Source organism: Galeopterus variegatus, unplaced genomic scaffold, assembly GCF_000696425.1.
Source record: "Galeopterus variegatus unplaced genomic scaffold, G_variegatus-3.0.2 Scaffold1050, whole genome shotgun sequence".
Taxonomy (NCBI): Eukaryota; Metazoa; Chordata; class Mammalia; order Dermoptera; family Cynocephalidae; genus Galeopterus; species Galeopterus variegatus.
The window spans coordinates 88,834-116,063 of record NW_007727161.1 but is presented as its reverse complement, the minus strand read 5'-3'; the positions used below and the strand labels follow the sequence as shown (position 1 = coordinate 116,063).

General features: G+C 37.7%; 1 protein-coding gene across 1 annotated transcript in view; it reads right to left on the bottom strand.

Moving 5' to 3' along the window:
- Positions 1–27,230, bottom strand: part of NRF1 (nuclear respiratory factor 1) — a 108,691-nt gene that overhangs the window by 55,921 nt on the left and 25,540 nt on the right. The window contains exons 3-5 of the mRNA XM_008574446.1: positions 23,763–23,877; positions 20,909–21,035; positions 7,385–7,525 (exon numbers count right to left, since the gene is read on the bottom strand). Coding sequence (XP_008572668.1) covers positions 7,385–7,525; positions 20,909–21,035; positions 23,763–23,877 — 383 coding nt within the window. The remainder of the gene's footprint in view (positions 1–7,384; positions 7,526–20,908; positions 21,036–23,762; positions 23,878–27,230) is intronic.

Genomic DNA, 27,230 nt, shown 5'->3' with positions numbered 1-27,230 from the left:
CCTAATATTTTAGAAAATGTAGCATGGTGTCATATACACAAACACTTTCTGATAATTTCAGACAGTAAGAAAAGCCTATTTTGTATATACATTCTGACACTATAGCAAAGAGTAGTTTGGAATTGTTATCCACCACAGTAGTTCTCAAAGTCAGCTGCAAACTGGAATTACCTGGAGAGTTTAAATACTACAGATTCCTGGATCCCACCCCCAAAGATTCTGATTTAATTGTTCTGGAGTGTGGCCTGGGCACTAGGAATTTATGTTTCTGTGCAGCCAACTTTCAGAACCACTAAACTAAAATACTTTTTATAAAGCCCTCCTTCTTCAAAAATTTTTTTTTGAAAAATTTTGGTAAAGTATATGTAACATAAAATGTACCGTTTTAGCATCTACAATTCAGTGGCATGAAGTGCATTCCCAGTGTTGTATAAACATTACCACTATCTAGTTCCTGAACTTTTTCATTATCATCCCAAACAGAAACTCTATCTATTAAAACAATGACTCCCATTTCTACCTGCCCCCCAGCCCCTGGTAACTTCTATTCTACTTTCTGTCTCTATGATTTTGTCCATTCTAGCTAGGGACCTCATATAAGTGGAATCACACAATATTTTCCTCTTGTGCCTGGTTTATTTTACTTAACATAACGTTTTCTACTCTTGGGGTGGAAGAGGCTAGACCTATGTTTTTTCAAAATGAAACCCTCAAAAATCTAAACTGATAATTGACTAAATGTTTTCTAAGTAAAACATTTAAAGTTTTGTGAATAACTTCTTCCTAATGAAGCAATCACTGTGCTGAATGTTTCTGAAGGTTTTCCTGAAACTGGTGAAGAATTACTATCCTGTTGCATCATCACTCAAAAGGAATATTAAAGCAACAAAGATTGCCCCAAAGAGAGTAAGAGGAGGACAGTTAAGTTCAAGGGGGGAAAGGGAAAGGAAAAGGTAAAGACGAGTGGATTTTAGCCAGTAATACTGAGCAGGTCTTTCCAGAGATGTTTCTTCCATAATTATAATCTTTGCCTGGATCTCTTCCAGTATAGACTCCAAAAAGATTTACCATCTCCCAAGAACAAGAGAATCTTACAGGGCTCAAGTGTGGTAAAGAGCAGAACTGATTTCCCACTAGCAAAATCATAATTATTGCTTAAAGACTCCTCAAGAAATGATGCCATTCCTTGAATTCAAAGTGTAGTCTGAGAATCAGCAGCATTGGCATCATCTGGGAGTCACTAGAAAGACAGACTCTCAGGTCCTCCTCCAGACCTACTGATTCACAGTCTGCAATTGAATAAGATGCTCAGGTGATTCTTATGTACACTGAAATTTGAGGAGCATTGATTTAGCCCACCCTTTGGTCCCTAGTCTGTAGTTTCTAAAAAATTTGGTAACTTGACTTTCAAAATTTCTGAAAAAAAAAGGCAACTTCATTATTTAATTATAAATGAATTCTGGGGCCGGCCCGGTGGCGCACTGGATAGTGCGCCGCTTGGGAAGCGCGGCGGCACTCCCGTCCGAGGGTTCGGATCCCACATACAGACTGGTTCCCGCTCACTGGCTGAGCGAGGCGCGGGAGCAACACCAAGGCTTGCGATCCCGTTGCCGGTCCCTGGTCCGGTACGGGGGCGACACTGAGGGTTGCGATCCGTTGCCAGACACGGAAAAAAAAAAAAAGACAAAAGACAAAAAACAAAAACAAAACAAAAAAAAAAATGAATTCTGGGGTTGCAGAACCTCCACCAACTAAAGATTTCTTCTGCTAAGCTTTATCTCAACCTCCTCCAATTCTTATAGAAGGTGGGCAGACAAATATGGGATAAATTTTAGCCACTATTCTTAATGGTGCCAGAAATTCAAGTTTTCGTTTTATCACTAAAAATACTACAGTTATGTGATGTGTTTCCCCCCCCACGCACACACAAAAGAGACTATTTATCAGGATCAAGATATAATAATAATACCAGAAACTTTTCAGGCAAAACATCCTGTTTACTAATAAAGAATTATACTGTAACTTTTTTTAACCAAAAAACAAAAAAAAACCCCCAAAAACCCAAAAACCAAACAAAAGCAAAACAAAAAAGACAGAAAACAAAAACCCAATTGACCCTACAGAGCATTTAATTCACAAAGAACTTCAGATACTATAATGTTTAATTTCTGTGTAGGAGACAATTTTGATAGTCTTTAGAGCAAGTCAAGAAATTAATCTAAAACAGGAAATGTTTAGTTTAGATTAGCTGAAAGACTCAATCTGAGTGATGATGACAATATACAGGGAAAAAAGAGAGAAAAAATGCACTGGCTATATGGACTTAACCCTAATTTCTATTCCTATTTGTCACTAGCTTGCTTCATAAAAATGTTTTTTCTATTTATGCCTCAATTTTTCAACCTGCAAAATGTATTGCACCTGTATTGTTTCACTTTATTGCTGAGAAAAATGAGTAGTTCATTAACTTTCTCTCATAAAGCATGGGTGAGAGATGGTATATTCAAGTTATTCAAAAGTCAATACAGGCAGGCTGGCCCGTGGCTCACTTGGGAGAGTCTGGTGCTGATGACACCAAGGCCACGGGTTCGGATCCCTATATAGGGATGGCTGGTTGGCTCACTTGGGAGAGCGTGGTGCTGACAACACCAGGTCAGGGGTTAGGATCCCCTTACGGGTCATCTTTAAAAAAAAAAAAGTTAATACAGACAACACATATTTAGTATTAATAATTAGTAATAATACCTTTGAGTGATGCCTTAGTTTTCAAAGCACTTTCCCACACAATACTCATTTTTTGTTTGTTTTTTTGGCAGCTGGCCAGTAAGGGGACCCGAATCCATGACCTTTATGTTATCAGCATAGCTCTCCCAAGTGAGATAATTGGCCAGCCCAATACTCATTTTTTCTTCCTCTGACTCCATAACATAGGAGGGTGTGTGTTATTCTCACTTTCAGAAGATGAAAGTGAGAGCCAGGGTTAATATATAGTACAACTGGGACTAGGGCCTAGATCTTCTTACTCCAAGTTAGTATTCTTTCCAGTTAACTGTGTTAACGTTCTAACCTGTAAAGAATTAAAATAATAGAGCACATATATTAAAACAATTTAAATAAAATTTACTCTCTTTGGATGATTCAGAACATATCATAGGTTTGTATATAGAATTATATTTGTAAGTTAGGGTCATCAGTATAAATATCAGTCATCTCCATAGCATTAAGTGCAGATAAGATGATTAATAAAGCTGTCCAGTTAACCCAAGTTTACCTCTATTGCAGTTCAGTTTGACGATTATGGAATTTTTTCACTTCAAGGAAGTCATAAATTACCCATATGGTCTGAAAACTAGAATTAATGTCTAGTTAAAATTACTTTGTTCTTCATGGCTATAGACCATACCTGAGCTCTGCTGCCTTTAATAAAAAATAGGAATTTAATACAAACACACACATACCACACACACTGGAGGGCAGATTAAATGAAATGCCCCTGTAAAGAACTTAGTAGTGTGCCTTCCAGTACATGGTAGCTATATAACAGAAAAATAATGGGGGAAAAAAAGAGTTGGTGACATCTTCACCATAACAAAAAGAAAAGTAATCTTTGACAAAACAAAGCAGAAACATTATCAACTTGCACTTTAAAAAATGTTTAATATAAAATATGAAAATGCTTTTTTGTTTCTATGATTATAAAAGCAATTCATGCTTATTAAAGAAAATAAAAATCATCCATAATGCCACCACACATACATTATCACTGTTAATATTCCTGGTGTACATCCCTCCAAAGTTTTACACATACACACACACACACACACACACACACACACACAGGCACGTTTTGTGTACAGGTTTTAGAAAATGAGATCAATCAGCTCAATTAAAAAAATGATAATAATGAGTAGCTCACTCAATAGTAAACTAGTTTCTTTTGGGATGTGTTGCTCCTCTTTCCATGTAAATTCTAAACACCACTATCATAATTTAACCAATTACATTATTCCCAAATTTTCCTATTGCAAACAATGCTACGGTAAACACTGAAACATCTTTGCTTAATTGGAGGACAAGACATACACATTTAAAACTTTGATATGCATTGGCACCCTGCTTTCTAGAAAAAGTGGACCAATTTACAGTCTTACTAATAGTGTATTAAAGTGCTTGTATTCTCATTCCCTTGCCTATGCAGGTTTGGTTTGAAATAAAATCCTCCTTTTACTACCATTAATAGTGAAAGGCTTTAGGATCAATTAAAAAACAACAGGTATTTCACTCAGGTTAAGAAGAAAGTACATGAGGAAAACAAAACAAACAACAAATGGTTGAGGGGGAAAACGTCGGGATCCAAGTCCTTAGAAATTCCCATTCAATTGGGAGCTGGGTTTTTCATCATTCCGTTCACTCCTCCTCACCACTTGTTTGTTTTTGTTTTATTTCTCAGTCATCATCTGTGGTGAAAAGGCAAGGAAGGGAACAGTATGACAACAAGGAAAACACACGCCTCCAACCAAACACCTCTGTGTCTGACAATTGAGTGCCAGCTCCCATGGATCCACCACTGCACCGTGCTCTACTGAGTGAGTGCTTCACAAAAATAAAAAACAAGAGTTTCAAATGTTTCACCTCCAAAATGATGACTGAACTGTTTGCTCTGACTTCTGCAGCCATTGGCCAATTTTCATATAAATCAGTATCAATGATGATTTAATATAATCGAAACCTCAAATTATTTCAACCAAACACACCAAATGTGGCAAAGCAGGAAAAAATACCCATCACAGAAGAGGAGTGTACCTAACATAGTATTCTAAACCAGAGGCTTAGTCAGCTTCAGATGTATTTTATATCTGAGATAGAGTAGATTCTTTACAGCAATCAGATGAAAAAAATCCACCTACGTTTACTTTAGCCTGTGAAAATGGCCTTAGGGACAGAATGACAGCAACTATAAAAGCACAGTAAAAAAAAATTTCGGGGGGCCGGCCCGGTGGCGCACTGCTAGTGCGCCACTTGGGAGTGCGGTGGCGCTCCCGCCGAGGGTTTGGATCCCACATACAGACCGGTTCCCGCTCACTGGCTGAGCGAGGTACGGGCCCAACACCGAGGGTTGCGATCCTGTTGCCGTCCCGGTCCAGTATGGGCGCAACACTGAGGGTTGCGATCCGTTGCTGGACACGAAAAAAGACAAAAAGGAAAAAAAAAAAATTTTTCGATAATGCTTTCCTTTTTGAACCATTATTTAGAGATCCTTCAAGTGTCCACAGAAAGATCTATGACTCCAATGATCAAAAGATCACAATTTAGCTTTATATTTATAAAACGGAGTATTACTTCAGACTAAGTTGCTGGTTCAGACTTAATAAGAAAGAAAAGTGCCACCTCATGAGCATCAACATCCATCCTGAGTGAACACCTGCCCAGCGGACTTGCAATCCAGTTATCCACGACCATACTTAATTCATTTTGCTGTAACCCTTAGGTCATTTACCAAACAGATACTGTTATTCAGATGACATGTTATTTTAGGTGCTGGGCAGCTATGCTGAACAGCAGTTAAGAACAGAAACTAAGTTCCTGTTCTCAAATTGTAGCTGGAGAAACAGACCACAAACAAGTAGAAGAGTTAATAAATAAGATAATCTCAGGTAGTGATAGGTGCTACAGAGACAATCAACGCAGGGAATGTATTAGTCAGTGACTTGGTGAGGAGGAGAAAGCTGTATTAGATGGGATAATTAAAAAAGGCTTGTCTCAGGAGGTAATATTCAAGCTAGACTTTGAATAAGATAAAGTCAATCGTTCAATGATCTGGGAGAACAAGTTTCCGGCAAAGGTTTTGCAAAAGCGAAAGAAAGGGCTTGGGGTGTTTGACGAAAAGAGAATCAGTGTGGCTGGAGTAGAGTCGCGGATGGGGAGAACACATCTCTTGTTGAGGTTGGAAAAGGCAAGTTTATATAGGGCCTCCACAGCCATGGGAGAGTCTAAATTTGATTCTAGGAATAGCGGAAAGCCTTTAAAGGGCTTAAGTAAGGAAGTGATATGACCTAATTTAAATTTTTTAAAAAAATTTGTATGATAGCTGAAGGCTTGGGCTATGGTGGTGATAGTAATTGAGAAGAATGGTCACACTCAAAATACATTTTGGAGGTGAACTGACATAAGTCACAGCTGATAAATTAGATGGCAGGGGTCGGGGAGAAAGACAGGGAAATAAGGATTACTCCTATGCTGGGACTTGAGCAACAGACGGACAGTGGTGCCATTAACTGATACGGCCAACACTGGGGGAGGAACAGATTTGGAGTGGAGAGTGGGGATAACCCAAGGTTCTGTTTTGGGCTTGTTAGGTACTGGACATCTAATAGTGATTATAAGCTAGGGTATAAACGGAATATAGGTGGGATATAAAACCCACAGGACAGGATAAGATGACTTAGAGAGAAACAGGATAAGATTTCTTGGAGAGAAAGTTAGAGTGGAGGGCTAAAGCCTGAGTGTTGGGACACACCAATATAAATCAGGTGAGAAGAGGAGCCAGAAGGCCTGAGAGAGAGCACGCACTGAGGTAGGAGGATATGCAGGAAAGTGTGGGGTCACAGACACCAAGAGAAGAAAATGTTTTAAGAAAGCAGGAGTAATCAACTGTTAAATGCTGCTGGAAGACTGAATAAGATAAAAAAGGAAAACTGACAGTTGGATTTAGCAAGACAGAAGTACTCATACATTAATAAAGAAATAAGGTGGGAAAATGCTATAAAAAAGTTGTTAGATCTTTTAAGCTATCACTTTTTAAAGCTAAAGAAAAAAGGAACAATCTCAGCAAAATTACTGAATTATGCTGATTTATCAGACTAAGTACATTTTGACTTCCCTTCTCAAAGGAAGAGAGGGGGAATCAATGACTCAGGAGGGAGTCATTCTGAATTTTACGTTCTTATTCCTTGGGGAGGGGAGATTTACTTGGCAATAATGTGGTGGTATTCAGAATTCACATAGAAAGAGGAGCAGCTCAGCCCAAAAGACACCAAAAGTTTACTTGCCCTGCTTGGTTATGATTCATCAAACTCCTAACATTCTCCTGTTCAAACCAACCCCAAGCTAAAAGTTCTTTATCCAACCTCAAGGCCCAAGTGGAAGGAAGAAAATGCCAAAAGGAGGAGGAGACCATATCAATGCCCTTGGTTGGGAGCCTTCTTCTGGCACTACAATGTCTTTTTCTGTTTCTGTTAGGCTGCTACTGTTTCACTACCAGACTCCAGTCTGCATCTCACTCTCTGGTCCTATCACTGAGGACAAAACTAGGAAAAGTGATCAGAGGCCCGCCCATATCAGTGCCACTTGTCTTTGCATCTCCTCCTCACTTCCCGCCCCTTACCTGGGTCATTTTGTCCACAGAGACTGGAATTCCATCGATGGTGAGAGGTGGCAGTTCTGAGTTAACCTCCTGCGGCGCAGGGGCGTGTTCTGCCAGAGCAGACTCCAGGTCTTCCAAAATCATACTCTTGTACTTACGCACCTGCAGGGAATTAAGAGCAGAAGTAAACAAGATGCCCAACAACCAGGGAGGATTGGTGCCCAGCAACAAGAGAGTGGGTGGGGCTGGCCTCCCTGAGCCATTGCAGAGCCCTAAAAACAAACACTTCTACAACCAGCAGGTAAAAATACCCACTGGCCCCAAAGACATCACACTGAACAGAATTAAATGAGAAGATGATGAAATTACAGGTAATAAGAGTAGAAAGGAGCCAGTGGAAAAAGCTTTACAGAAATACTGCTTCTCAGTTAAAATCAGGTTCTCTCAGTCAAAACAGGAACCATCACCTGTTCCAGATCTATCAGGAATGACATTCATTATTCCATATTTCCCAAGCATTTCATAAACACTTAGCTCTGGCAATTAGTTGGCAAAGTCATTTTCAAAATCCTCAATCTCAAGGACTTATGTCTCTAAAACCCTAAGTAACCTATTTGAAACTGCTGCTACTTTCCTGCAAAGCCAGACTACCAAACAGACAGGAGATTCAAGTGCACAAGAGGCTGGACTGAAAAGAATCAGAGAAAAAAATGAGGTATAAATTGTAGCCGAGTGTCAAAGGTGCCACTACCAGTAAAGCCCGGAACCAGAGAGAGCCTCATGGGTCAAATACTCCTCCCTTCTGGTACTCTGTGGTGAAAGAGGTGAACTTCAAATGCATGATGCCTCTGTAGCTCTAGCTCAGGTGTGAACCAGATATTATTTTCTTCGACTCCATTCCTCGCTACTGCCAATGAAACATCTCTCAAAAGACAGAGAACTTAACATGCATACATTCTTCTATCATGAGCAGAAAGAGTAGACAGACATTGGATCCTATAACCATCAATAACGGGCTCGTTCATTTAGAAGAGTACACAAGGGGGATGAATACACAAGGGGGATAACAAAGAAGCCATGGAATTATAGAAATGTGACAAGATGGGATAGGAAACTAACTTGCTTTCAGGGCTTGAGGTATCATCATAGGGAAAAAAAGGGAAGAGAAAATTACATTTGCCCAGAGGTTCCCACAATGTTTGAGTCCTGGGTTTTCTGCTAAGTGGGCTGGACTCTCAGAAAGATTTCCATACACCACCCCAAGCATCTAGAAAAGCAAATTCTGTTGGCTATGCAGTGCAACTTGTGCAGTTAAAGAATCTTCCAAATATGCAAATAACTGAGATGAAAGAAAAATAGCACAAACTCATAGACTCATTCTCACTCTAGAGATTCAGTTTTATCCTGGTTTTTAATAAAAAAGAAAGTTTCAAAAATTATTGCCATTATATTTATTGTAACATAAGCAACTGGTGCTGCCATGGCAACTTTACAGGATTATATTTTCTGCTTTCCATGTTTATGTATTCTATGGAGAGTTTTTATGCTACCAACCCAAAGAAAAAACTGAATCTTAGAGAAGCCTATTAATGTATCAGGTTTTAACCCTAATATATCTCCTTATATTAGGTGCAGGCTTATAGTAAAAATGACATTTTAAAACAAGTTTTGTTGTGCTGGTAATGCCTGGCATTTGAAGACGGGAAATCATTAGGTTAGTACTACAGCCAGTTTCAGACAATTTCAGCCATTTTTATTTGTCAGTAAAATTCTAGGAATTCATATCTAGGTAATTTGCTAAACTTATCAGTGCCATTCCTTAAAAATACCTTGAATTTTTTTTTTTTTAAATGCTGGTAGAGCATCCCCCCTCAGAGTAACTTGTGACAAAATAACTTCAGATGTGACCACAGCAATTCTAACTAGGCTTGCTTAGTAAAGTTACTTTCCCCAAATTTTAAAGCTAGTGTTTCAATTCTATCTGATCTATCAATTCTGAGATGTTTTTTATTCCCCACATTTATCAGTCCTTTGAAATTGGGATACATCCCCAAACTGCTGTAGACCAGGCAGCAAAGGGGCATAGCTGTCACTGCACATATGTGAACATATTTGTTATCCCTGGGGTCATGACTGCAACCCCTTGCCTTTTCAGTCAACAAATCATTTTGCACCATTTGAGAAAGGAATAGGAGTCTTTTCTATTGAATGACAGCCTTCCCAATGACAATTTTGGGTAAGATCAAGAAGCACCTGTATCAAATTTGTTGCAGCTTAGGGAAAAAAAATCTCAGACACAACGGCAGAGCACTTTTTAAAGAAATGCAGCAGTGTTCATGCTCTTGATGGCACACAGATCAATATTACATGAAAAAACACAGAAAACAAAGACTGAAACAAGAAGTAATTGAAAAGAGTTGGGCTCTGAATGTGAAGAAGTTTTAAGAATATCTTAATTTATTTCATTTATATTTTCCTTTTTATGTACACACAAAAGTGATACATGATTAAAAGCTACATCTAAGTAAGCCTGAAAGAGCACTTTCAACAAGTATAATATAAAAAGCCTTAGTGATAAGCATTGTGTCAGAGTTTGTCAATGTTTTTTCTTTCTCTTTATTACACATATAACAGTGTGTCTTATAAATAATGGTGTCATAGATATAATAAAATAGAGGTTTGTGTTCCAACTTCTGCCTTCTAGCCCAAAAACCACAGCTCAAGCCTTTGTCACTTCACACCAATATATCAACTAACTGGTTTCACAATTAAGTCAAGAACCACTTAAAATCAAAATCAGCTACCAATTTACTTTCCTCCAATTCATTCTGTATGCCACTGCTATTTAAAATTTCTGAAGCACTTGTTAGCATCAAATACCATTTACTGAGCACTTACCATGTACCTAGCACTATATACATTGTCTCAATTAATCCTTACAATAATTCTATAAGGTAAATACTATTATACCCATTTTGCAGATAAGAAAGCTGAGGCTTAATAAACTTAAGTAACTTTTCCCAAATCATATAGCTAGTAAGCAGAAAAACTGGAAATCAAACTAATTTTTATCTAGCTCCAAAGCCCATATGTTCAGACACTTCACTGTCATTTTTCCCCCTCAAATAACTCCTCTACTTCCCCATATCTTATAGGATGAAGTCCTAGCTTCTTAGTCCAGCATTTCAATCTTTCCAATCATTCTCTACTTTTCCAATACTACTCTGCCAGGGCTACCAGATACAGTTGTGCCTGTTCAACCCTGTAGATAATGTGAATGGTACTCTCTTGAGTTCCCAGTATACAACCCATGGAGTCCTAATGGGCAAGTGAATGACTTAGAACAAGAAATCAAGACCAACTCCAGAGCCCACTTATCTAGGGGAAGGCAGAAGGACAATTTCTATGAAGCTGGTGATAATCCCAGACCTGCTTCTTGCCTCTGTGACTGTGAATGATTTCTGTACCTGTAAAACTGGTTAATCATATCCAGTGTGTCCCCATCTAAATGCTATGGATGACTGACTCTGAGGAAAGAGTTTCTTCAGAAACTCTCATGGTTCTATAGAAAAAAAATAGAAATTTTCTCTCTGTTCCTCAACAAAATACTTCTAGGCCATTTCCTACATAGTTCGTTAAAGTATATGGTATGGCAGTAAGCCACCAAGAGGATGCCCTCAAGACATAGCAACTTTAAAATCTACCATTTGCCAATACTTTTCATGCCAGCTCTCCCTAAATGTTATAAAGAGGGGGATGATAACCAACTTTAATTTCTACTGCTCCCCAGTGAGGTAGGTATTATCATCCTTATTTTATACTTGAGAACTTTGAGTCACAGACAGGAAAAATCAACGTGGAAAACCATTTTAAAAAAATCAAAGCTTAAAAACAATTTCACAAAACTGATATTTTTAGTTACATATGCCCATTCTAGTTAATACCAACCCATGGGCAAGACTGAATTAGCCTGTCTAAATGTTGATAACTGTTTTACTATGGGAGCCAACCCTTCACTAAGAATGATATTCAAAAGGACTGAAACACTCAGTGGAGTTGTTCTGGAGGTCTTTTAACTTTCAAAGAACAGAGGCTTAAAAAGACAAAAGATTTAGGGCCGGCCCGTGGCTCACTCGGTAGAGTGCGGTGCTGATAACACCAAGGCCCCGGGTTTGGATCCCACATAGGGATGGCCGGTTCGCTCACTGGCTGAGCGTGGTGCTGACAACACCAAGTAAAGGGTTAAGATCCCCTTACCGGTCATCAGTAAAAAAAAAAAAAAAGACAAAAGATTTAAACTGCAGAAGACATTAGACCTGGAGGTAGTGGATCCCAAGAAACTTAGACAAACCTTGAGTTTCTGGGTAAGGGATCTTCATTCTCCATCATATTAAAAGACTCTTTCTGAGAGTTCAGCTAATTTTGACTTATTTTCTCACTACCCATGTTACAAATATAAACGATATGGATAGTCTATGAATCTGATAGTTCTTCCATCTAGCTATCCATTCAACAACTATTATTTACCTACTGTATTCTAGGCACTGTGCTAAGGAAGGACTGAGGACAAAATGGTGAGCAAATTTATCAGTCACAGTGCCCTATTATCGTTCACATTCCAATCTTGTAGGGAAGACAAACAAAAAAATAATTACAAAGATAAATATATAATTATAAGTTGGCACAAGTAACTACAAAGGATGAAACATCCCAACTTCATAGAACTTTACTTTTCATGGTCTCAGTTTAGATCCAATGTAAGATTAGGATTTGGAAACCAACTCTGCATTTTTAAATTTCTGAGTGCTGCCAAATGTTTAAGATGCTTTATTCATTCAACAAATATTACTGAGCAACTATTCACAGCAAGCATACTGCTTGGCACCGATAGCATAATGGAGAGCAAAGCAGATACAGTTCCTACCATCTTGGAGTTTACCATCTAGCTGAGGACAGAAATCATCACACAAATAAATAACAGTGCATCTGTAATAAGTGCTCAGTGGTGCTCTGAGCCTTGGATGGAATAGGGCTTTGACCTGCTTCTGGAGGTTAGAGAAAGCTTCAAGTAGGAAGTGCTGACTGAATTGAGTTCTTAAATAGGAATAAAAGTCAATGAGGTGAAGAAGGAGATAAGAGAGAGCATACACACAAAAGCACTTAGAGGGAAGAAGCAGAGTTTGTGCAAGGGATTGAACACAGACTCTTGTGGCTTGAGAGGAAAGAGAGCAGGGGAGTAGGGTAAGATGAGGCTGGAGACAGTTGAAGTAAAGGACTCTTACCTGTGAAAAGGGAACTGGATGGACACTAGACTTGTTAGCTAGGGTCATGGCAATGGAAATGGAGAAAACGGGCCTAATTTGAGAGATATTTAGGAAATGAACAGAGAACAAAATAATGGGTGGGCTGTAGGTGGAAGGAGAGGAGAGAGAGATGCCAAAAATGGTTCCAAGTTTCTGCCTTGCAAGACATACTGGAAACAGATCTTAATTGAGAGGTGGGAGGAGGGATTTAAGTTTAATTTTGGACATGCTGAGTTTGAGGTGCTATTAAGATATCAAAAAGAAGATTTTGTTCTTTCTTGTTCTCTTTCAGTCACAAACTTTTAAAAGTAATTTTTAAAATTTATTTATGTTTTAATTGAAACATAATGATTGTACATATTCATAGGGTATAGAGTTATATTTTAATACATATATACAATGTGCAATGATTAAATCATGGTAGTTAGCAAATTTATCATTGTAAAAATTTGTCATTTCTTTGCGGTAAGAACATTTGAGCTCCCCTCTCCTAGCCATTTGAGAACATATGATAAATTATTGTTAGTTTTAGATGCGTAGCACTACTGCACACAACTAGAACTTATTTTTCCAATCTAGCTGTAATTTTGTGTCCATTAACCAACCTCCCACTATCCCACCTCCCCCTCACCTTCCCAGACTCTAGTTACCACAATTCTACTGTCTACTTTTTTGTTTTCCTTTTTGTCTTTTTTACTGACCGGCAACGGGATCGCAACCCTCAGTGTCGTGCCAGCACCGGGGACCAGCAACGGGATCGCAACCCTCGGTGTTGCGCCTGCACCGCGCTCAACCAGTTGCCAGCACCGGGGACCGGCAACGGGATCGCAACCCTCGGTGTTGCGCCTGCACCGCGCTCAACCAGTGAGCGGGAACTGGTCTCCACATGGGATCCGAACCCTCGGCGGGAGCGCCGCCGCGCTCCCAAGCGGTGCACTCTCCAGTGCACCACCAGGCTGGCCCTCTACTGTCTACTTCTAAAAGTTCAACTTTTTTAGCTCCCACGTACAAATAAATATGCAGTATTTATCTTTCCGTGTCCAACTTATTTCACTTAATAAATGTTAACATAATGTTTTCCGGGTTTATACATGTTGCTGCAAATGACAGGATTTCATTCTTTTTCATGGTTGAGTAAGATTCCATTGTATACCACACTTTCTTTATCCATTCATCTGTCAATGGATACCTAGGTTGACTCCATATCTTAGCTATTGTGAATAGTGCTGCAATAAACATGGGGGTGCAGATATCTCTTCAGTATGGTAATTTCCTTTTCTTTGGATAAATACCCAGCAGTGGAGTTGCTAAATCATATGGTAGTTCTATTTTTAGTTTTTTGAGGAACCGCCATGCAATTTTCCATAATGGTTGTACTAGTTTACATTCTCACCAACAGTGTATAAGAGTGCCCCTTTCAGGGGCTGGCTGGTTAGCTCAGTTGGTTAAAGTGTGGTGTTGTAACACCAAGGTAAAAGGTTCAGATCACTGTACCAGTCAGCCACCAAAAAAAAAAAAAAAAAGCATTTCCCTTTCTCTGCATCCTTGTCAGCATTTATTTTTGTCTTTTTATAATAGCCATTCTAACATTTTTTATGTCTATTTTATGTTATTCGTATCTTCACTATGGAGATACAAATTTTCTTATCCTGGCTCTTCTATTGAGAAGTTGGGGAAATCTTGGGCAAATCACTTAACCTCTCTGAGCTAGTATTCTCATTTGCAAAATGAAAATAATAATAATATTTTTCATTTTGATAACCTATTTCTCAGGGTTGTTAGAATTATTAAGAATATGTATAGTTCAAAGTTTTCAAAATCTACTATACAAAAAGATTAGTTACGGGGCCAGCCCGGTGGCGCACTGCTGCAGTGCGCTGCTTGGGAGTGCGGTGGCGCTCCCGCTGAGGGTTTGGATCCCACATGCAGACCGGTTCCCGCTCACTGGCTGAGCGGGGTGTGGGAGCAACACCGAGGGTTGCGATCCCATTGCCGGTCCCGGTCCGGTACAGGAGCGACACTGAGGGTTGCGATCCTTTGCCGGACACGAAAAAAAGACAAAAATGAAAAAAAAAAAAAAGATTAGTTACAACAATCCTCTGCACTAAATTCCATGTACATGTAGACCATGCAGATTTACTTTTAAAGTAGGATCAAACTCTACGTATGCTTCTATAACCTGTTTTTTTCACTTAACGACATATCACCAATGTCTGAAAATGTCAATAGAAAGATTTATGTCATCATGTTTAATTGCAGTATAGTATTTCTATCTATGAATGAGGTATAAATTTATCTAACCAAGTCCTTATCTTTGAACTTTTAGGTTATTTTCAATTTTCAAAAAACACTATAAACAGCACTATGACCCATATTCCTACATATACATCTTTGCTCATTTAATGAATTATTTCTTAGGATAAAATTTCAAAAGGAAGTTGGATTAAAAAGTATACATTTTGGCACTTTTTATGCCAGTTGCCAACCTGCCCTCCAGAAAATTATACCAATTTAAACTCCTTGACATGCCAATGCTGCAGGTTATGCATCTTTTCATGTTTCCCAACACGAGCCATGCAAAATGGCTTTAGTTTTAATTCATATTTCTTTAAAATTCTTTATGGTTGTTAGTCATTTGTATTTCCTCCTTCTGTTTATGTCTTTTTCCCTTTTGACTTTGGGTTTAAAAAAATACTTTTTAAATGAAAAAATTTAAATATACAGAAAGGTGGAAAGAACAGTAAAAATAAGCCCCTCTACACCCACTACCTAAATTCAATAATTGTCAATATTTGGCATGATTATTTTATCTGCCATCTATATACACACAATTACTTTTGGCATACAATGCTCCTTTGGCTGACCACTTAAAGTATATTTTACAGATATTGCAACACTTCTAAATACCTTAGCATGCATCTTAGAAAAACAAGGCATTCTCAAACATAACTACAATGATCACATTCTACAAAAATAATAATTCCTTAATATCATCTAATATCTAATCCATATTCAAATCTGTACCTTTGGGTCTTTGTTATTCACCTGTTCATATTTTTATTGAGTTTTGAGACCTCTTTATATATTAAGAATTTTAACCACTAGTTCACTAGTTACTAACTGTGTGATCTTGGCCAAAATACTTAAGGTCTACCCTCAATTTCCAAATCTGTAAAGCACAGATAATAACTGATATATATATATACATCATGGGGTTACTCTGATAATAAAACAAAGATAATAAACATAAACTACCTAGCAGAAAACAGGCAATAAATTATAATTGCTATTATTATTTTGAATAAGAAAATTCCATTTTGTTGTGAGCCATTTGACTTTGTTTATGATGCCTTGCTATGTGTCCCAATTGTTGGGCAGGGAGGTAGTATAGGCAGAACACAGCATGGAGAAATTTCAACAACTATTATAAAACCCAGTATATTTTTCAATCCCCTTTCAACAAACTCTTAAAACAACAGACAATCTTGAATCTGAAATCCATATTTCAAAGATGAACAGGCCTATTGCATTTTTAATTTTTCTAGACCTCTGATTAGCCTCTAGCTAGAATAAAAGGAAGATTAATAATGGATTCAGGCAGGGGACAAAATGCAAATTCCAGTTTTTAAATTATCAAATGAGATAAAACTAAGTGCTTATAACTATACCTAGAATACAGTAGGCACTCAGTAATTGTTAGACATTCGTATTATAAAATCTAAATCATTTCTCTAATTTATTAATGTGAGATTATGTGCAATATGCTGCATAACTGATTATGGTAAACAGTGGGCTCTAGTTCTTCAATACCACCTCTGTATATATACCAGGGTATAAGATTAGGGGGTTAAGAGAAGTCAACCAAAATAATTAGGGCCTATTGTTCCTTTGAGGAATATAGTTCTTTAAGCATTTTTTCAATTTTATATATGTTTATTGTTCTAGTGAGGTTTGGACATGTTTTAGTTATTTTATTTTCTTCCTAAATTATCCACTTAGCTGAGGTTTTTAATTTATAAGAAAAGAATTAATATATAGCCTTTTCTTACAATTTTTAATCTGTTCTTATCTGCAATTATAACTATCTTGTTTCTAAGGCTCTATATTTGTTATTTTATTTTATTTTATTTTTTGTCCTTTTTGAGACCGGCCGCACCACGCTCAGCCAGTGAGCACTGTGAGCGAACCGGTCATCCCTATATAGGATCCAAACCCGCAGCGGGAGCACTGCTGCGCTCCCAGCACCGCACTCTCCCGAGTGTGCCACGGGCTCGGCCCAAAGGCTCTATATTTGTTTCTTCTACCCTTTTCTTCATTAACACATGAGAAGATTTCTATTTTATCAGACTTTTTCATAGAATCAATTCTTGAGTTTAACAATTCTAATTTTCCTGTTTGTTAACTCATTCATTTCTTCTATGTGTTTATTTATTCTAACTTTTTCTTAGGCTTATTGTTCTCTTTCCACCTTCTTTAATTAGATGAAGTTTACTTCTTTTCCATCTTTTTTGTATATATGTGTGTGTATTTTTAAAAAGTAAGGCAGTGAATATTCCTTTGAGTACCAGTTTAGATCATAACTTTTAAGCTTTTGTTTTTGGTTGTCATTGTTTCTAAATGGCCTATAAATTAAGTTTTTCTTTTAAGAAGTATTTTAAAATTTCTACATGAATGAATTTTTTTTCTTTCCATTCTTTTTATATTAAGTTCTAAATTTTCTGAACTATGATCAGAAAATATGGCCCCCAAATATTCTCTGGGGCCTAAAAATAATGTATGGTCAATTCTTATAATCCATTTATGTAATTTTTCAAATACGGTATATTATCCCCTTGTAAGGTATCATTGCTAGTATATCTATCTTTTATATCGACTTTATTAATTGTATTATTCAGATCTTTATATTCTTATTTCTATTTTGCTTCCTTGATCTGGCAAAGATATTAAAGCTTCCTACTACTATTGTGGATTTAAACTTTTTTTTCTTACATTTCTAACTTTTTGATGTTTTGCTTTAATGTTACTTGAGGTATAAAATGTTCATTATAAATTTATACTGCTTATTAATATATCAATATTAAATGACCATTGGTTCTCAGTTAATACTTTTTTTGCCTTGAGAATTTGTCTTTGTCTGATATTAATGCTATGATCCATGATTTATTTTTGTAGGCACTTGTCTGACATATTTTTGCCTGTTATTTTACTTTTAACATTGGTAACAGTTTTATTGAGATATAATTCGCATATCATATGTATTTATTTCCTAAGGATGCCACAAATTACCACAAACTTGGTGGCTTAAAGCCATACCAGTTTATTTTCTTGGACTAAAGTCAGGGTGGTTGGCAGGTCTGGATCCTTCTGGAGGCTCCAGGGGAGAATACAATTTCTTTGCTTTGTCTAGCTTCTGTCTAGCCTGTACTCCTTGGCTCCTGACCCCCTCCTTGCATCCATCCCTTTGCTTCCGCCAACACATCTACTTCTATGTTAATCTCCCTTTGTCCCCCTCTTATAAAGATATTTGTGACCACATTTAGGGCCTGCCTCAAAAATCCAAAATAATCTCCCCAACTTGAGATCTTTAATCACATCTGCAAAGTCTCTTCTGCCATATTAGGTAACATTAAGATTACAGGGATTAGGACCTGGATATCTTTGGGGGCCATTATTCAGCTTACCACATCATACAATTCACCCATTTATTTATTTATTTATTTTTTGCCTTTTTTTCCGTGTCCGGCAACGGATCGCAACCCTCAGTGTTGCCCCCGCACCAGACCGGGGACCGGCAACGGGACTGCAAGCCTCGGTGTTGCACCCGCGCCTCACTCAGCCAGCGAGTGGGAGCCAGTCTGTATGTGGGATCCGAACCCTCGGACGGGAGCGCCGCCACGCTTCCCAAGCGGCGCACTATCCAGTGCGCCACTGGGCCGGCCCCAATTCACCCATTTAAAGTGTACAATTCAATATATCTGTAGGGTACTACAACCCTCATCACAATCTAATTTAGAACATTTTTATCACCCCTAAAAGAAACTCCATACCCATTGGCTATCACTCCCTATTCCTCCCTTCACATTCCCCATCTCCTGGCAACTACTAATCCACGTTCTCTACAGATTTGCCTATTCTGGACATTGCATATAAATGGAATCATACAATATGTGACTGGGTTCTCTTGCTTAGCACAGTATTTTCTAGATTCATCCATGCTATAGTATATATTAGTACTTTATTCCTTTTTCTTACTCGATAATATTCCATTGTATGAATATACCACATTTTATTTATCCACTCATCAATTGATGGACATTTGGGTTGTTTTCACTTTTTGGCTATTATGAATAATGCTGGCTTGAACACTGTATGCAAGTCTGTGTGTGAACATATGTTTTCTGTTCTCTTGGGCATAACTTAGGAGTAGAATTGCTAGGTCACATGGTAACTCTACTTTTAATATTTTGAGAAATTACCAAACTGTTTTCCACAGCACCATTTCACATTCACATCGGCAATGTATGAGTGTAGAAATTTCTCCATATCCTCACCAACACTTACTATTGTTTTGTTTTTTCTAATTACAGTCATCCTAGTGTGTGTGACGTGATATCTCATTGTGGTTTTGATTTTCACCTCCCTAATGACTAATAATTATTTATCATTATCTATTTACCATTAGTCATTAAGAAAATTAAAAATCACGATTTGATTATTAATGATAAATGACTATTAATAATGATTAATGATAAATAACTATCTGTCATTAGTGCTCATGTGCTTTTTGGCCATTTCTATATCTTCTCTGGAGAAATATCTATTTAGATCCTTTGCCCATATTTAAATTGGGCTATTTGTCATTTTATTGTTGAGTTGTAAGAGTTCTTTACATATTCTAGATACAAGTTTTTTTGATCAGATACAATCAACAGTAAAATATATATTTGCTTTTTATCTCACTCTAGTCTATTCTATTTAATAGAGTCTATCTCTTTTTGTATTTTATGGAGAATTGCAACAGTTTTCTAAAACTTTCTTATGGATTTTTCACTTTGCTTTTTTGTTTTTGTTTTTGGCAGCTTGCTGGAACAGGGATCAAACCTTGGACCTTGGTGTTACCAGCACCATGCTCTAACCAACTAAGCTAACCGGCTAGCCCATTTTGGATTTCAGTGAGTAATTTTCAGCAGTATTTTTCTGAGTCTTCTAGATGAGTCTTTTTCACAGATCACATTTGCCATTATTATTACTAGTAGTAATATTTTAGGTTTTCAATACTGCAGAAAGGAAGACATGCCCAGATTTCATATTTGTCAACAGTGTGACAGTAAGGGCTGCTTGTCAGGCCATTTTGAACTAGAAGCCTTCTACCATATTCTTCTAAGGAAAGGTTCTAATATGTATCCTAATTCTTGGGCCTTAGGAAACTCAAGAAAGTTAAGAGATAACAGGAACATTTAATAGGAATAGGATAAGAAGATGGTGTGAATAAAACAATACTACAAACAAAATTTCTATCAACTGATTACTAATTCTGAACTCTTGGAATGTCTACACTAATAAATGTCATTTTAAGCTTAATAAATTTTATCCTAATAAAAACAAAATGCAATTTAAATCTTGACAGGTCATTATTTTATTAATGATTCAACGTCATTTTGGCCAGAGGAAGAGCAGTTCATATTAAGTATGCAAGGGCAAAATACTTTTACAAAATGAATTATGGATTACTAACAAGAAGGGCAGATTTTAAAAAGTTAACTATGAAGAGTTATGCAATCAAAATATTCAAATATATCTCTAATCTGAAGGAGTGTTAAATCAATCTTTGAAGAAATGCAAATGAGACTTTAAATACGCAACTCAAATATCTGAGCAACAAAATGCTTCCAGGTTTGCCTCATAAAGCTGACATCTTAGAATTAGCTACAATTTTGTTTCTGACATAAATCAGTAACTTTCTTATAAAATATTGCATTGGTTTCTTAACAAGCAAAACTGGTGTTCCCCATTGCATCTGATGAGGTAAAATACCTTGTTATAAGGAAGTTGAAACAGTGCGATCCTTTTTGTTTTGAGCTACATAAAGTGATTAGAAAACCAATCTCCCACTCCCACCCCTGGATGAGGGGAGGATAGAAGTGCTAACTATATTGTGATAGACAGAGGATCAGAGAAGAACAGCGACAACAACCCACAGAAAGCAAAGGGCATCTGAGAACACAGCTTAGTTCTGACTTACCACATTCTCCAAAGGTGCTGCGCCAAATACTTTAAAGACAGGGTTGGGTTTGGAGGGTGAGATACAGAGGACAATAGCTTGCTGTCCCACTCGAGTAGTATATTCATCTAATGTGGCTCGAAGTTTCCTGAGTCAAAGAATGAAAAGAAAATAAAAACAGTTAAAGAAGATAGAAATTATAGTGATCAGACACAAATAAAATTTACTTTGACTTGAGACAATTTATTCTAATCAGATATGCTTTCTTTTTCCCAAAATGTAAAAAAGGGAGGGTGAGGTTAGATATCCTGTACAGCAGAAATATGTACATACCTTACTCTTAAAGAACAATGACCAGCCCATTTACGTAAGGGTATACTGAGAGTTCTGCCTTGAGACACAGCCATGACATAATTTTGAACACAGCAAGTATCATCCTTCCTGATCTTAGCATCACCTATTACTACTACTTACAATTACAGGTCACTGGTGAAATGTCCTCTTACAGAGTTTATTATATCATCTCCATGCTTAATAAAAGGGGCTCAAATGACTTGCTTCTAATTTCTTTTATTGATGTACTAATTGTTTATATCTCACTGACGTAATTTTATCCAAAAATACTATTTTAAAAATGTTGTAGCTTCAGATTTTCATTGTGATATAAACAATAATTCTCAGTCCTGCAGTATTTTACAAACGAGGATGGAATGAGAAGAGCTTTTTCAAATATACCAACAATGGATGAAACAGAAACACTGTCCTTTTCCTCTGAAATCATGGGAGATTATTTTGATGTTCTACATTTCATAATTCTTCTGGGAATAGTCTATTCTTTCAAGGGACTGGTGAGCAAAGTACCACATACAAGCAAGAAATTTGGCAGCACTTCTTTTTTTTTTTTTGTCTTTTTGTCTTTTTCCGTGTCCGGCAACGGATCGCAACCCTCAGTGTTGCCCCCGTACCGGACCGGGGACCGGCAACGGGATTGCAACCCTCGGCGTTGCTCCTGCGCCTCACTCAGCCAGTGAGCGGGAACCAGTCTGTATGTGGGATCCGAACCCTCGGGCGGGAGCGCCGCCGCGCTCCCCAAGCAGCGCACTATCCAGTGCGCCACCGGGCCGGCCCTTGGGAGCACTTCTTGAAGGAATGGTTTATTTTCACTGTCTCCAATTCCTCTCTCTCCATTCTCTCTTGAAGACATTCCAATTCTTTCACCCTTACCACTCCTTTGAAAACACTTTTGTCAAGTTCAATCATGACCTCCATGGGGCTAAATCTAAAGGTCAATTCACATCTTATTCACCTGTCAGCAGCATTTGACAGAGCTGATAGCATGTCCTCCTTTAAATACTTTTTGTGTTTGGTTTCCAGGATGCCACTCTCTTAGTTTTTCTCCTGACTCACTGGTTGCTTCTTAGGCTCTTTTGCAGATTCCTTTCATCTCCCCAACATCTAAAGGGTGGAGTGCTTTACCATATTCACTCCCTAAGCGATCACATCCAGTCTCAAAGACTTAAATACTACCTATATGTTTATAATATCTTCAGCCACGACCTCTCCTTTCAATTCCAGACTCACATATCCAACTGCTTATTTTGTATCTCCACTTAATGGTTAAGAGGCATCACAAACTTAAAACGTCCAAAACCAAATTCCTGATTCTGTGCTACCCTTACTCCCATACCTGCTCCTCCTCCAGTAAATGTCACCTCAATCCTTCCAGCAAGCAGACCAAAAATCTTGAGGTCACCCTTCACTCCTTTTTTTCTCTCATACCCCACACATTGAATCCATCAACAAATCAAGCTGAGTTAACTTGAAATACATCTAGAACCTGACCACTTCTTACTACTTCTGCTGCTGCCACATTGGTTTTGGGACACTATCATTTCTGGCCTGGATTACTACAATAACCCTCTGACTGGTTTGCCTACTTCTGTTCTTGTCTATTTGCAACACAGTAGCCTGAGTGATTCTTTAAAAACCTAAGTTAAATGTAAGACATTAATAATAGTAGAAACTGTGTTTGCAGGGGTGGGGGGAGGTAATGTGAATTTTCTATACTTTCTGCTCAATTTTTCTGGAAACCAAAAACTGCTATAAAGTCTATTACTTAAAAAAAAAAAAAGTCAGATTATATTACTGCTCTAGTCAAATGCCTTCACTGATTTCCACCTCACTCAGAATAAGAGTCAAAGCCCTGGTATTGGACTACAAGACCTCTTGACATGGCTCTCTACTACTCTGACCACAGCTCCTCTCACTCTCTCCCTCGCTGTCCTTCAAATGTGTTACCATGTTCCCACCTCACGGCCTTTGCTCTTGATATTCCCTCTGCCTGAAATGCTCTTCCCTTAGACATCAACATCATTGCTCTTTTGGTTCCTTAAGGTCTCTGTTCAAAGGTTACCTCATCAGAAAGGATTTTTCAGACCCTCCCTATACAAGAGAGAAACTGCTATGTCTCCCTACCTCCTGACCTTTCTATTTTCATTCTTCCACTTTATTTTTTTTTCACAGCACTTATTATCATCTGATATATTACATATTTGTTTATTTTCTTTTCTCTCTACCAGAATATAAATTCTTTAAGGCAATTTGTTTTGTTCACTGTTATATTCCCAGTGCCTGGCACATAGCAGGCATACAAATTTTCTCTGAATGAATTAATATGATAGTATGCATCTGTTAAATCAAATTTCTAGGTCTTCATTTATTTAATTTTGTAAGAGTACTTTAAAGTCTGAATCTGTCAGCAACTACTCTAACCTGGTGTCCTTGATGAACCAACCTAATAACATATGTTCTAACTCCATCATCCACACACGAAGTATCTGAGGAAAAGTAATGATATAGATAAGGGGCCCCTCACCGAAGCAAACGTGTTTGCTGTCTTTTCCGGATAGATGGATTAGACTCAAACACATGAGGCCGTTTTCGTTTCTTTCCTGTTGCCACAGCAGCAGCAGCAGCCATTCCCACAGGACCTGAAATAGTAATATATGTGCTGAGATTAGGCAGAAGCCTTCTAACTGTACTGTACAAGACAGAAAATGAAGGTACAAAAAAGGTAGCATTTCCTTCCTGATAAGCTCAGTAAATACAGAATGTTCTTAACATTGTCAATATACTTCACTATGTTTAACATGAATCATATTGTGATTGACCAATAAAACTTACAATGAATCTTTTAAAAAAGTAAATAACTTATACCTCCCCACCACACACCAGCTTGAATTTTGTATAACATTGTTTTTGTTTTGCTTTGCTTTTGCCAGCATGCCCATACTGTTAAGGCAATATTCTCAGAGGTGCTAGGAAAAATTACAGCATTGAGAGGAAAAGCTGGCCAAAACTGAAAAAAAGTTACAGATTTCAAATTTCATTTCCTTCTCTGTGCCCCTGTTTTCATTAATTCAAGACACTGACAAGTTAAGGAAGATGGAGATAATCACTCACATTTGAAAGACCAACACCACCACCACCTATAAGAGAGTATCTGGAAAATATCACCTTAATTGGAAAACTTTTCTTGCATATCTGGCAATTGTGCCAAAATGGAGATGTTGACCACAAGGTCAAGCTAATGAAAGCATCTTGGTAGAAAAGACATGAAAACTTTCCCATTCTAAGAAGAAAATGTTAATAAAAGTTGGTCTGGCTTGCCCTGGAACTAAAGTATACTGTTTTTGTTCTTTTGTTTTTTTAAGGGTAGATGAAGGGTAGATCGTAAGGAAGTATTGAAGTTTCTGATTCCCAGGATCTCAACATGTCAAAGACTACTTTTTTTTCTTTTTAAAAAGGCATTCTACCTTCACCTTTGTGAATCCTGTAAAAGGCTTAAATGAAAATTAAGTTTACTTATTTTTTCCAACTATTAGTTTATTTATATTACTATGCTTAAGTTACATGGAAAAAGACAACCAAACAGTTCTGCCCCATTTCAGAAAGTTTCCAATCAATACCAATTATGTGGTGACAAATAATGAGGAATGGTGACATCTCTGGGTCAAGACTGACAAGGAAGAATGGGATCTGGTGCTATAGCTAATCTCCAACAAGAACCCAGCACACTGGCCAGCATAAGCCATGCAAACACAGAGCCTTTAGCACACTGGGCAGATTCAGATCTCTTCTCTAAAAAGTTTTAAAATGAAGCCCTTATTAAGTTTAAAAACCATGCTCTTGGGCCGGCCCAGTGGCGCACTGGATAAGTGCGCCACTTGGGAAGCGCGGTGGCGCTCCCGCCCGAGGGTTCGGATCCCACATACAGACCGGCTCCCGCTCACTGGCTGAGCGAGGCGCGGGGGCAACACCGAGGGTTGCGATCCCGTTGCCGGTCCCCGGTCCGGTGCAGGGGCAGCACTGAGGGTTGCGATCCATTGCCGGACACGGAAAAAGACAAAAAAGACAAAAAAGACAAAAAAAAAAAAAAAAACCATGCTCTTGACATATTTTCCTTTCAAAATTTACATAAAACACACTTTTTCACTAATAGCCCAGATTTTTTCTCACATAGCCCACCATGTAGCTGCAGATAAGACTTTTCTGCTTCAAGATGTAAACATAAGGGAAAAAAATTAATGGCATGTGCATAATATTCTCTCTACACACTGCTGTTGGATGGAAAATTCCAAAAAGAAAGGAAGGAGGGAAGGAAGGAAGGTTAGGTCCATCTCAGATTCTCACAACCTCTTGTTCCACGGGTCATGAATCCAACTCAGATGCTAAGGTGATGGTGCATATAAATAGATTTTTGTTTTCGGTGAATAAGACCTGGGAAAAGATGGATTTATCTCTTTTTCTTCAAGAGTTATCAGTTGATACATGCTTCTCAAAGCCCTTGCTCTCTCAAACTACAGCACGCTCTGGGATCACACGGCCTTCCTTATAACACTGGCTGTCTTCAGTGGCAAATCCATGGATCCATCCCAGTTTTGCTATTGCAGTTTTTGTAGCTCACATCTTGAGCTATGTGACAACCAGTAAGCATGACCCGATCTTGAACTTCATTGTACTGCAGGTTGACTACCTTGTTATAAAGAAACACTCTGCCACAGGCACCTATGAACCAAGCAGATGAGTTCCGAGAGGTTCATCAGGATTGTTCCACAGTTTGCACAAGAAAACAGACAAGTACTACCAATATGATCAAGGAAAATTCTGCCTATTTTTATAGCTGAAGTTCTAAAAACTTGCATAGGAGTGTACCATACAGGGTTTGCAAGAGCACACCTACCCTCCACCAGGAAGTGGACACTTAGGCTATTCCCAGTTTTAGGCTATTATGAATAAAGCCACATAATTTGATTGATTTATAAATTCAGCGCAATTCTAATAAAAAATTCCAATATGGGTTTTTATGGAACTTGATAAAGTGATATTAATATTTAAACAAAAGTGCAAATGGCCAAGAATCGCCAGAACAATTTAGAAGATTTTAACAAATCAGGGAATACTCATCCTACCACATATTAATAATTACTACAAAGCTATAGTCATTAAGACAGTGTGGAACTTGCTCAGGGATAGGCAAATAAACCAACACAACTGAATTGCAGATTTCATAACCATCCTCTTGTGTCAGAAGACAGAGGTGAGAAGAGGATGGACTATTAAAAATATGGTGCTGATTGTCCATATGGAAAAATAATAAAACTAGATCCCTACATCATGTCATATACAAAAATAAATTCCAGGTGGATTAAATACCTAAATGTAAAACAATAAGAATAAAACAACAAAACTAAAAAAATTTTTAACTTCTATAATAAACTATCGGAGACTACGTCATTAACTCAGGGTTAAAAAGAATTCCTTAAACAAGATCCCAAAGGATAAAATGTAAGGTAAAATGATAAATTTCACAATAATATAAATCAAAACCTTTATGGACAAAACAAACAAACAAAAAAGTATAAATGGGGGTGTGGACAACACACTGGGAAAAGACAATTGCAATGCATATTATTGAGAAAGAAATAGTAAAAAAAATACATATCAATAACTCTTACAAATCAATATTAAAAAAGACAAACAACATGGTTAGAAAATGGGCAAAGGTGTAAACAGGAAATATGCAAAGGAAGAAAACTGAAGAGCCAAGAAAGATCTGAAATGATGTTATACCTTGTCTTACTGCACTGGCTGAAAACTCCCGCTCAGGAAAATGCAAATTAAACCAACACTGAGATACTATTTCATACTCACCAGATTGGAAAAAATGAAAAAATACTGATAATACCAAATGTGAGAATGAGAAGCAACAGGCATTACAGTGACCATGGAAATGTAAATTAATATAACAATCTGAAAAGACATTTGGCAATATCTAGTAAAG